This window comes from Nicotiana tomentosiformis, chromosome 5 (genome assembly GCF_000390325.3).
Source record: "Nicotiana tomentosiformis chromosome 5, ASM39032v3, whole genome shotgun sequence".
NCBI lineage: Eukaryota > Viridiplantae > Streptophyta > Magnoliopsida > Solanales > Solanaceae > Nicotiana > Nicotiana tomentosiformis.
The window spans coordinates 6,144,843-6,157,568 of record NC_090816.1 but is presented as its reverse complement, the minus strand read 5'-3'; the positions used below and the strand labels follow the sequence as shown (position 1 = coordinate 6,157,568).

The 12,726-nt window shown below is 36.3% G+C and overlaps 2 protein-coding genes across 2 annotated transcripts; one reads left to right on the top strand and one right to left on the bottom strand.

Annotated features, from left to right (window-relative positions):
* Nucleotides 1-119: 119 nt before the first annotated feature.
* On the top strand, nucleotides 120-7,372 carry LOC104091042 (uncharacterized). Its single transcript, XM_009596292.4, has 3 exons — nucleotides 120-1,211; nucleotides 4,820-5,918; nucleotides 6,197-7,372. The coding sequence occupies exons 1-3, from the start codon at nucleotides 1,134-1,136 to the stop codon at nucleotides 6,679-6,681; spliced, it is 1,662 nt and encodes a 553-aa protein (XP_009594587.1). The 5' UTR covers nucleotides 120-1,133; the 3' UTR covers nucleotides 6,682-7,372.
* Nucleotides 7,373-8,634: 1,262 nt separating this feature from the next.
* On the bottom strand, nucleotides 8,635-11,654 carry LOC104091041 (chaperone protein dnaJ 20, chloroplastic-like). The gene is made up of 2 exons (XM_009596291.4): nucleotides 11,152-11,654; nucleotides 8,635-8,985 (listed from the first exon to the last, which is right to left on the bottom strand). Exons 1-2 carry the CDS (start codon nucleotides 11,602-11,604, stop codon nucleotides 8,842-8,844), a joined length of 597 nt encoding a protein of 198 aa, XP_009594586.1. The 5' UTR covers nucleotides 11,605-11,654; the 3' UTR covers nucleotides 8,635-8,841.
* Nucleotides 11,655-12,726: the final 1,072 nt, after the last annotated feature.

Below are 12,726 nucleotides of genomic sequence, written 5' to 3'. Positions count from 1 at the left end.
TTGCTTAGACAAATTTAATGGAGAGAGAGAATTCATCCAACGGTCATAGAAGTAAGAGTGAGAAATCCCTTTCTCTCTCATCCTCCTTTATACAAAAACATATTTTTTCCTCTCAATATATGTGAGGCTTTACGCCCTCACCCTTTTCTCTCTTTCTTTTTCCCTTGCGTGTATTTTCCGAACCCCATAAAAACCAAACAGCGCAGAACGAAAAACCAAAAAACCCCATTTTTCTTCTCACAAACTCTTACTTAAATCACAAAAATAAACACAAAAAGTTGATTCTCGAGTTGCAAAATCGATTATTAACCATTTTTATGGTTATTTATATTTGAGATCTTGTCCCTCCTACAATGTTCTTCACTTTGTAGCGGGCAAGGTAAATATATATTTATATATACACTCACTAAAAGAAAAAAAAAGAAGAAGATTTTTGAATCTGATTTTATTGATTCTGATTTCAGCTTGAAGTTACCTATTTTTGGGTACTTTGGGGATTTTTATCGGCATTTTTGGTATTTCGGTTTTTCTCTGGATTCGCCTTTTTGATAAAACGAACAAAAAAAGTGTGGAATTTTCCACTTTGATTCCTTCGAATTTCAACGCACTTTTGTTTTGGCTTGGTACTCTTATTGGTTACTGAGACATTGTGGAATTTTCTAGGGTTTTCAAATCGGATCGCCTACTCTAAGTGATTGAGCTCAATTGCTGGGATATATTCATCTAATTAGGGTTTTGAAGAGTTCAATAGTAGCAATTGATCCACTGATCGCCCATTAATGCGAGCAAATTGGCAGGGGATTTGAGCAATGGAAGAGGACTGTAGATATTAATAGAGTTATTAGCAGTTTTGCCTTGACAGAGTTGTGAAATACTGTGTTTTTGACTCTTGTTTGTGAAATTTGAAGTGAAGAGCGAGTTTAATTTAGTGGATTTTGCAAGTCTAAATTAGTGGATTTTGGGTTGATTGAGTGAGTGAGGTATTAAATGGAAGCAAACTGAAGTTTGAAAGGAATGTGGGGACATGGTGCATGGACAAGAGTATAATTTCTGGTTCGTTCCGTTACTGGAACAACACTGTTGTGAGAAATTAATTGGAGTATTATTATTATCTCGGAGTAAAATTTTGTGCAATGTCGCGCTGCTTTCCGTTTCCACCACGGGGATATGAAAAGAAGCTTAGACCAGAGGAGGGTGACTTATTGAAAGAGGTCTGTTCAACTTATATTATTATCACTTTTTGTGGATGTGTTCTAATAATCCGAAGCAGTGCCAAATGGCATGTTCTGATGTTCTAATAATGCTGACCAGTAACATATTATTTGGAGATTATTGGCCGTGGATTGTGATGCAAGGGTTGTTCCAAAAGATGTTTTCTTTCATATGGTACTTAATGTCAATTAATTGATTGGAAATTTAAAAGTATGGATGCTTCTGAGCCGACTAGTGTGATTATCTTTTATATTGGGAGACAACATTTCTAAAAGCAATTGTCTTAATCTATCAGAAGAAGACATTCTAAAAGCACTGCCGAAAAAATAGTTTATATTTGTGTAAAAGGAAAAATAAAGGGATCTGCTTTCCGTTTTGATCTGATTAGTATAAGATGTGATGCGTAAGTAGATTGCTTTAGAGATCTTTAGTTATCTAAGGCGAAATCTCTAGAACATGATGACAAGTAACATTTGTTTTTAATTGAACCCAATTGAATGGTATGTTAATTTTCTTCCTTTGGATGCACTATACTCCATCCTTTTGGTGGAAGTTGCTGGTTGCTTGTCATGCTTTCCATCCTTTATTTGGAGTTGATGACTCCTTCCCATCAATACTTCAGCTGGATTACGTATATTTGTTATTAGCAAAGGGTATTTGGCCATGGCTGTGGTTTCAGTTGAATTATTTTGAGTTACAGAATCTTAGTTTGGGGCATTGTAAGTTAATTATCATCTGAATCTATTTAGAGTAGTGTATTTGTAGGATTATATCCATAGAAGTTCACCTTTTGAGAAATTGCTAGATTTGTGGGAGAAGATAAATGTGGAGACAGGGAAAATTTGGTTGTTTTACGATAGTAGGACTATATTTACTTGGGAAAAGGTCCAAACTTGCCCTCTTAGTTTGGTTGTTTTAGCTTTACTTTTCTAATGTTGGCTAAACTTGAAGAGCATATATTTAATCTTACTTCCCTTTATTTTAAAACCCTTGCTTTCTAGAGTGCTTCTCCATAGTTCAAGCTTTTGGTTGACACCTTCTCATTTGTTAATTAACACAATAGCGTATGCAAATATCATACACCATGGGACCTTATCCTCTATATTGTTAGCTCATCTAATAACTAGGGTAAGCAAGTGTGTGTTTTTCGTAGTTTTGTTAATTAACACCGTCTGCAAATATCATACACCTTTGACTCTATCATAAAGAAAAATATTGTTCGTTAGCTCATACATAACTTGGATAAACAAGTATGGCCTGAATGTTGATTCTTGGTGTAAACCCACGATTATGGGGAACTCCTTTGTATCTCATACAATTGTTCTCACACTAGTGACTACTTCTTCATACATATCTACACGACATTTATATATTTAGTGTCAATTCCTTTCTTTTCAACCACCCACCAAAAAAACTTTTCTTGGCACTCTATTACGTGCTTTTTCATGGTCAAGGAACACCGAACACCACTTATAGATCCTTTTTCCTCTTCTTACAAATTTTTATCAATCTTCTTAGCAACAATATAGCCTACTTTTGTAAATGTACGAGATATAAATCCGAACTGATTCACTTCACTTTTATAGTGCCACCAAGTGTACGTGCAATTACTTTTCCCCCAAAGTTTTATTGTGTGGCTCACGAACTCAAGCTTCTTTGCCCTCATCCGTTCATGATGCTAGAACTCTTTCTCTATCTTGCACCACATCGGGAGCTGATGTGGCGGGAGTAACTACTTTACCCAAATTCATATGAACCATTACTCATATTCCCTCATCTTGGCAGCGATGTGATGGAACCACTTGCCCATTTTTCATCACACCTAAGTCCGATGTAACACTGTCAAATTGAGTACGTCCCAACGTATTCTATTTTGTGAGTTCATCATAAATTGACTAGTTTTAAGATGGTTGTCAACCACTTGGAGCCCTCATCCTTTAATCGGGCTTCAAACTAGTAATGTGAGCAAGCTCAAACAGGCAGAGTTATTTGAGGTGATTGTGTCCTCTGAAAATGTGAAGTTGACTTGTTACGAGTCGGCTACATTATGCTATTGCCTTTGGTAATACTTGTGCCCATATTATTCTGTAATGCATGTGAACATATTTGTTTTATTGTTGATATTTTTTCATTTATTTGTTAGCATTGTATATGCTATACCAAGATGAGGATGACCTTTGGTCATGATGTCCTTATGGGAATTTCCATTCATATAGGTTCTCTAGTTCAGATTGGCATAGGAAAGTGACTAATGTGAGATATGCCAACTTGTTGATGGATTGAACTGTCTTGCTTTTTGTGTTGATTGTTGAGTCATGAAATTGCTTGCTTGTCGTCCCTCCTTTTCAAAATAAAATAAAATGTAAGATATGCCAACTTGTTGATGGATTGAACTGTCTGGCTTTTTGTGTTGATTCTTCAGTCGTGAAATTGCTTGCTTGTCGTCCCTCTTTTGTCTAAAGTAAGGTGGTTGATTTCTTGTTTTTGAGGAATCTGTTTAGAAGCTGGTTTCGCATGTCACACTTTTTATCAGGTGTATGAATGGTCTTCTGTACAGCCTCCGTTTGGTGAAATCATTATGCTGGAATAAGTTCATTAGTGATTCCCGTGATCTGAAGTAGACGATGAGGGCTCTTTTTGTCATGGATATTTTCTGTTGCTGTTATAATTTTGTAGCTGAACCCAATATGGAACATCATTCATTATAAAGGCATTTCACATGACACGAGCTGGAGACTGTAGAAGTTAATTATGGACTTCTTCTATGACGATAACTCTCCGAAAGGAGACTGATTAGGAACTATTTGATTTTTAAATGTTTCCTCCATGATGCCTAAACTCATATTCAAGAAGCAAAACCTGTATATTGCTTTTGGATCCTGCTAATTAAGCTGGAGCCGTGGTGAGATGTGATTGCCTTTTAATAGTGTGTTTTCCTTATGTCCTGTTCTGCACTTCGTTATAGCGTAACATATTGGGGCACCAGGTTTAGTAAAAGTGATTGTATGTATTTGTTCAATGTTTTGCTTTTCTTACTAATAAACAATGTTTACCATACAAATTTAATACTATGTGACTACTCAGTGTTTTGTTTACTTGATTGTATGTATTTGTTCAATGTTTTGCTTTTCTTACTAATAAACAATGTTTACCATACAAATTTAATACTATGTGATTACTCAGTGTTTTGTTTACTTGATTGTATGTATTTGTTCAATGTTTTGCTTTTCTTACTAATAAACAATGTTTACCATACAAATTTAATACTATGTGACTACTCAGTGTTTTGTTTGCTATGATGATCATTTAAGTTCTTAACTGGTGGTTGATTTTTTTTTTTCTCTTCAACTATTGGAAACTTTTGTTCTTGAGCATTCACCAGATAGATCTAGGATTTCCACCTGAACTTGAGTTCCTCATTTGGTTTTCCCAATTTTGGCACTATATCAGCTATTTATAATATTGTGCTAGATTTGACATGTTTTGGATTTTCCTCCTTTTGCATAAGGATCTTTTAACTAGTTGTACTTGACCTACTTGTCAAACCAAAAAAAAATTGTAATCGACCTGTTTGGTATAAACTAACAGTTCCTTTTCATATGTGTAGGAGAAAAGGAAGGAGAAAAAACATAAAAAGGAAAAGAAAGACAAGGAAAAGAGAGAAGGTAAAGAAAAAAGGGATAAAGACAAAAGTGATGGGAAACACAGAGAAAAGAAAGAGAAAAAGGATAAACACAGGGACAAGAAGGAAAAGCACAAGGACAAAAAGAAGGACAAGGACAGGGATAAAGAGAAAAGCAGCATCTCTGAGGAGGCTAGAGTTGCCGCTCTACCTGGGCCTTCTACTGGAGGGAAACTTCACGAGAGAGATGAACATAAAGATAGACACATTAGCTCAGATAAAGGGAGAGATGAACATCAGCTCAGAGATAGGGATAGAAACATCAGCCCAGATAAAGGGAGAGATGAACATCAGCTCAGAGATAGGGATAGAAACATCAGCTCAGAGAAAAGCAAGCACCCCGATCAGTTTCACATCCAGCTTGGCCTCTCTGCTGTTGAGACAGAGGATTCAAAATTTGTGCAAGAGTTGGACAGGAGGATCAGAGATGCAGAGAAGGGTGCTCAAAGTCAGTTGGCGGAGAGATTTCCAGTTGAGTGCAAAAGGGATGAAGAGACAGGCAGGGTGCGCATCAAGGATTCTGGAAATTTGGCTCAACACAAGGAAAAGAACAAAGAGAAAGGATTTGTTAACAATAAGATGGATGGGCAAGCTTTCAGGGGTGAACTTAAAATTGGAGCTAATGCAATACCTCCCAGCCTTTCTACAATGGCAAAAAGCAAATTTGAAGGAATCCCCAGGCCATTGGAAGAAAATGTTGAGAAGTCAAGAGAGGAAAAACAAAAACCTAAAGAAAGACGTGATGACAAACCAAGAGAGAAAAACAAGGATAAAGATAGGGAAAAGAAAAGTCATGGAAAGCAGAAAGACAAGGAAAAAGAGAAGAAAAAGGAAGAGAAGGCAAAGGGCAAAAGTGAACACAAGAAAAGCCAGGAGGATACATCAAGAGATATCAATAAGAATGACTTTGTTGGTCTTACTAACAATAAACTTCCACTTATATCCAAGGAAAGCATTGCTGGTACAGTCAACGTGGGAATTAACAGAAAGAGGAAGGATGTTGAAACTAATGGTTTCCTGCATGGTGAGTTTAAAAAAACTACTAACAGCCTGCTATTTTCTCTTGTATTGACTTTACATCCTACCCTGTGGATGCGTCAAAGCTATGTGAGTTATGTATCTGAAATAGATTGCCTTGATAGAGTTCTTTTGATTTTGGGTGCAGTAGTCTGTTAGGGAATTTGTAGCCACCATATTTGATGTATTTTTAATGCAAATTGCTTGAACTAAAACAAGCGTGTTCAGCTCTATTTAACTTTTTGGTTTGGCTGATTAGTGTTGCTTTTCTGTTCTGCTGTACAGAGAGTGAACTCAGGCCTGCTAAATTGCTACGGCCGTCATCCTCTCAGCAGCCAACACAGAATGGAAAGACATTTGACACACACCCAAAAGCAGACCTGTTTTCCTCCAGTAAACAGGAAGTTGCTACTGATGTTAAAGTGGAAAACAAGAAGCACAAGGTGAATGGTGGTATAGAAGGCCTGCCATTATTCAGTGCTGAGGCAAAGGCTTCATCCATCATTCCTGGTGCTGATCAAATAGCCGAAGCATCTAAAAGATCTCCTCATCCCGATTCCAAGTTTTTAAGCCAGATACTCGCAGTTCCTAAGGTGGACGATTGGTCTGGGTTTGATGACCAGGAATGGTTGTTGGGAAGCAAAAGAACTCCGGCTAAGAAAGCTGAGACGTGTCCAGATGAAGTCAATAAGGAACATTGGGTATGGTCTGAAGCTTTGCAAATAGAGGCTGCTGATGTTTGTGCTCTGCCATATGTTATACCTTATTGAATGCTATTAACATGATCTGACAAGATGAGTTTCCAAGGACGAAGCTCTGCCAGCTGTGCAGGAGCAAGCATCTGGCTTCTAGAGGCCCGCACTAGGTTTTGATTGGATTCTTTCTCACCCCTCTAGCCCTGGTCATCTGGCTTCTAGAGGCCCGCACTAGGTTTTGATTGGATTCTTTCTCACCCCTCTAGCCCTGGTGGTCTTGCTGGTGGCAGTTTGTTCTGACATCGATTCAAAAATATTGATCTCGGCTTCTTCTATACCTATGAATTCCATCGGACCCAAAAAATGATACATTGGAAGAATCTGTCGGGTCTTTACATTATCAATGGGTTGATTGTTTTGCCCCTGTAACTTCCCAAAGGAAAAAAGATCTTCTAGAATTATCAATCACCACGACTGTACGTTGCAGTAGCTTAGACGGAGGGGCAACTTATTGCCATGTTTGATAACCCCACAGATGGAACGGCGGGATAGTGTGTCTAGGAAGATGCATAAGCTTATGCAAGTTTATTCTATTTGCTTAAAAGCTTGGATGCTCTTTCTAATTGAGTGTAAAAGAACTAGCTTTTGTGGTCTTCACAACTCCACAATTTTGATTTGTAACATAGTATTACTATAGTTGTAAGATAGATGGGATAAAAAGCACAAACAAAAGAAAAGAGGTAGTTGCATTCATTTGATTCACTGAGATGCAAGGTCTTCTTGTTTATATTCGATTTCCACTATCTAAAAAAATACCATTTAACATCAGATTTCAAGTTAATTAGATGAAAATTATGGGATGTATATTAGAGGTAGGCCCTCTCTTGTTTAGGTTTTCTTTTAGTATTTAAATTTAGTTCTTGAAATATATTTTTTTCTTAGTTTTATATGTTTTGTGTACAAATGTTGTATTTAGAGCCCAGTAGTCCTGCTCAAACCTTTGTTGCTCGAGTTATATGGCTGACTGCGAGATAGTTGCCAAAGGCAACGCTTCATTTTTTTATTACTCACCCTGTTTCAAAAATATTGGCACTATAGCCATACTAATGTTATGACATATTTCAGAGCACAAGTTTTAAAAGTTTTACAATAATAAATGTTACTTAGAAGTGTTCATTATTTTATTAAAGTTTGTGCAAAGTCAAACTAAGTCAATCTTTTTGAAACGAGGAGTACAAAAGAAGAAATTGCTAACAATCACTATCATATGGTCCGCACTTACTGAAATACAAAGGCCCCTCCTCAAAACTAGAGAGTGGACCACAAACTTGAAGTTTCTTATTCTTCTATGCAGTTTTCAGAATAAGAAAGGTCCAAAAGAGTGGGCTGAAAATTATAACAAAGATATGTCCAAGATTTTAAAGATAACTCTCAGTCCTTAGGCTAGGCAACAAGTGTACAACTTTCCATCGATCCATATGGAGAAATATCACAGGACAAGTTGCAGAAAGTAACATATTTTGGTTCTCTTTAGGGAACAAGTCAACAAACCAATAACTCAAAAGCAAATTGTGGGTGTCTCTTTCTTGAGTTATTAAATAAATAGGAAGATATGAGAAACCAAAATAGCCCAAGCGCCACATTCTGTAATGTGGTCTTTATTTACAGAATAATATGCCTTACAGCTGAACACTAGATTGAGTCATACAAGATGATAATGAAAATGATCAAGAATTGACATCTTCCTTTACTCCCAATTCATCATCTCCAAGAAATACTATCAAAACGTGGAGCCAAAATTTCGAGTTTATGAGTTTTGGATTCTAAAAAATACATTTTTTTTGGATTCTTGATAATTTTATTTTATATGCTTTGCTTCCAATTCTGCTGAACCCGTAAGTAAAACTATAGCTCCACCCTAGGACCTTTCACAGCATCATGTGGTTTCACCCAATTCTGAGAGAATTGGTAGACAGTTTTTCTTTTCTGGCAAATGATACAAACATATAGCCAACAAGAAGGAAAGCCGCCAAACTTGCTTAACATAAATAAAATACTGCCTTTTCTGAAGCAGGAGTATATTACTGAAGATGAAATTCTTGATTCACATTACTATGTACAAAATCCACTGCCTATTTAGGTGATTCATATATGGTTAGCACTAAAACGAGAGGAAAAAGGAGAAAAAGATCCCATATATACAAAATAATAGGAAAATGTATTGATTATTATCGATTAAGATGAAGCTTCATTCCTTTGCCGGCGCATTCGTGCTCCCCAAGACATACTGTTGCCAGAGTCCTTGTGCATGCTTCTTCTCTTTAGCTCTGATAACTGAGACTGCCAACGATTTTTCCACTCGCCTTTCTCCTCCATTGACTAAACGCACAAGAAAGAACCAAATTAGCAGAAGGATAACAAGAACCCAAGAACAAAACATATGTCATTCGATCATACTAGCAAACAGGTCAGCTACATGAATCTGAAAGAAACAGAGTGATTCTAAATAAAAGATTAGCCCACTACTCCCGGCAGTAGTTAAATTAATGTTCCCGAGATGCACATGAAAAGGACAAGTTTCAATGAGATAAATCGGGACTAAGAGTAGTTTAGAAATAATGGCAGAAGTATGATACATAAAGGCCAAACAATGTGATCACTAATGCAACGGAATCTGAGCAAAGAGCACTGCATTTTAAAGTTTCTTGAAGCCACGGAAGTTTACTAGGGAAGTAGTCTCAGGTTTGAGGGGAAGACAAAAACAGAGGAAAGGAGTAAAAAGAATGACAGATTGGAAAACCCCATTTGGTACTTCAAGTGAAACTAGTTATCCAAGAATGACAGATTGGAAAACCACATTTGGTACTTCAAGTGAAACTAGTTATCCAAGAATGACAGATTGGAAAACCACATTTGGTACTTCAAGTGAAACTAGTTATCCAAGAATGACAAATTGGAAAACCACATTTGGTACTTCAAGTGAAACTAGTTATCCAAGAGTGACAAATTGGAAAGCCCTGTTTAGACGATTTTTTTTTTATTCCACTAATTGAGGCATAACTATAATCTATGAAACATTAGGATATCTCGTACTCAGTCAATGACATCTATTATGACAACATTCATGTAGTCCAAAATAGAGGAAGGCAGTGGGAACGCCATCGATTACAAACGTCAACAGTGACAGAAAATAACACCATCTAAAATCAAAGTATACATATGAGAAATACCAATAACGAAACCATCTCTTCCTAATTACGAGCAGTTCTATCATACTCAACAAGACGCATGTAATTTTCTGCAATTACTAAATTCTTTGGATTGACCGAGAACATTTCTTTTCTGTTGTATTGTTCACCAGATCGCGCCGAGGCGGAACTAGGATTTTGAGTTTATGAGTTATGTTTCTAGAAAAGGCAACTTACTGGGTTCTGGATAAATTATTTATACATATTAAGTGAACTTTTTTAGACAAATATAATATCTGGATCAAAACTACAAATTTCTACCGAACCCGTAAGCAAACCAGTAAACCCCCCCCCCCCCCCCCCCCAGCATATGGGGCAGACCCATAACTTGATCCCAACCATGATCATTCTAGGACTTACTGTGCCTCAGGCATCATGATGTGACAGTTCCACAGTAAGTGTTACAATATTCTGGACTTATCGTTACACTTTTTTTTCTCAAGAAAATCTCAAGATTTAGCCGAATATACTAAGATTCTTGTCAAACCAGCAAATTCTTATCTTTAGCATGTCAGCCTTTAAGATGCGGATAATTATGTCATTATGGATTTAACTTATGCGACTAGTAGCATAAAGAACATTTACAATTCCGATGTAATTTAACCTATTATAACATGTAACTTGTAAGAAGTTAACTGTAAATGCCTTTTAACTTTTAAGTGCCATGATTGTGAAAAAAAAAAAACCATATAACATCAGTGCATAAGAAAAATTCATACAAGCAACAAGTCATCCCCGGATGAATCTTCATATTTGCCTAGGGATGGCAAACGGGGCAGGGTAGGGTAAATTTCATAAATAGCTACTTTTCAGTACCTATAATTAAAAAAATATTCATTGCCCTGAAGTTTCAAATTATACCAGTGAAACTCCACGACAGTGGTTATTTTTTTTAAAGACAAGCCGAAAAGTGGCCTGTGAGCTTCTACTCAGAGGCCGGATCCAGGGATTTGAATTTTATGTATTCCTACTGCTATTCAAGTTAATTACTCCCTTCCGTCCACAATAAGCAACTAATTTGTCTTTTTATTTTGGTTCAAAATAAATGTCCATTTATATAATCAAGAAAAAATTAAATTTGTTTTTCCAACTACATATCCCTAAAAAGTGTCTACAATTTAGTATTTCCTTAATGGGTGTGCCAAGTCAAATTCATCACTTATTGTGGACCGGAGGAAGTACTATACAATAATAAACAAACCAATTGACTGGGTTCCAAGCTAAATATTCTCATAAATTTTAGTGAATTTCATAATACAAATTACATAGTTTGAACAAAAGTTACTGAACTACTAACCTCATCGCTTTGGTAACGCCTACGAGCAGAGAACGCAAAGTGAAGGCCTTTAGCCATATCTTTATCATACATATCCCTCATTCTAGGATCCGATAAAGTCTCATAAGCTTCCTGAACCCGAATAAATCTCTGTGTATACTCCTCGACCCGATCCGGAGGCGAAACATCCGGGTGGTACTTTCTCGCTAATTGCTTGTACGCCTGCTTAATTTCCAATAAAGTCCCCGTTTCTGGTATACCAAGCAGATCGTAAAAGCTCTTATTATCAAGCTCAACATACGAAACAACGTCGTTAAGCTTCGATTTTGCTTTCAAGGAACCAAATTTGGTTCTCAAAACTTGGGAATTTGAGGGGCAATTTGGGAAATATATACGGGGGTGTAGGGAGGAGGGGGAGATAGAGGGGGGTGGTGGTGAGGAAATAGGGATTAAGCCATAGGAGTTGCAGCACATTTCTCTCTTTCGAAAGGAAATTGAAGTTTTTGGATATTATGAAATTTCTGAGTGTTTTTGGATATATATATATATATATATATATATAAGGATCTGGATATACAACGGAGAAAAGAAGGGTAATTGTGTCATTTTTAAAAGGAGAAAAAGAAGAAGTCAGAAATGGATTTTTTCCAAATTTAAGTTGGTGATGGAGAACCTTCCTGGAACAATTTTTAATCCTTCCGTTTCATTTTTTTTTTCAACGTCCATTAAGAAAATAATAAATATAAAATATAATAAATTAGGTTATTACTATCAAAAGAATTACTACTACTATTATTTATTTATATTAAGGGTATAGGTTCGCAAAGAGTTGACTGACCCGGGATCGATTCCCATCACTAGCAGGCTCTTAGTCAGAGCTCGTTACACCGGACTTGCTTAGTGCGATTTCAATCTCCTGTGTGATTGACGAGTTATGATACAGTAAGCAAATTACCTAGTGCGCACCCAAAGATTAGCGGCTACAGATTTTGCCTCGAAATTTTAAAAAAAAGAATATTAAAGGTGTATAATTGAAAACAATTGTAACAAATTTTAAATTTTTTTTATGACCAATATTTTGAGAGCTATAGTTGAGAATATTTTAGGAGCTATAAAATATTTTGGGTAGACGTGCAAAACTCTTGTCTCACAAGGCTTATGCTTCAAGCCTCCGAATTAATGTTCGAAATAGCTCAAAAACCTAATCTTACATGGTATTCGTCTCACGAATACTATGTAAGATCATGTCAACAACAACAACATACCCAATATTATCTCATACCGTGGAATCTGAGAAGAATAGTGTATACGAAGACCTTACCCTTACGTTGTGAGGATAGAGAGCACGTTAAGACAATATGGCAAACTATCTATGGGACTTTCCTCCACTCAGTGTTAATTATACTTTATGAATTCGATTATTCTCCACGTGTTTCTAAAATGGTTATCTTCCTTTAAAGTAAGAATAGTTTAGGCTTCTCTTTTATTATTCGTTGAAAGTTCTTTTATAAGAATAGTTTACTCTTATCTTTTATTTATATATTCGTTGGAAGTTTTTTGCCATTTTATACATGGCTAAAATAAGAATTAGCGACG

Bases quoted from the DNA above. Each gene is read 5' to 3' on its own strand.
- LOC104091042 (XM_009596292.4), top strand. From the start codon at position 1,134: ATGTCGCGCTGCTTTCCGTTTCCACCACGGGGATATGAAAAGAAGCTT. The intron at 1,212-4,819 runs GTCTGTTCAACT...TCATATGTGTAG, and splicing joins AGGGTGACTTATTGAAAGAG to GAGAAAAGGAAGGAGAAAAA. The intron at 5,919-6,196 runs GTGAGTTTAAAA...TCTGCTGTACAG, and splicing joins AACTAATGGTTTCCTGCATG to AGAGTGAACTCAGGCCTGCT.
- LOC104091041 (XM_009596291.4), bottom strand. From the start codon at position 11,604: ATGTGCTGCAACTCCTATGGCTTAATCCCTATTTCCTCACCACCACCC. The intron at 8,986-11,151 runs GTTAGTAGTTCA...TTGTGCGTTTAG, and splicing joins GGCGTTACCAAAGCGATGAG to TCAATGGAGGAGAAAGGCGA.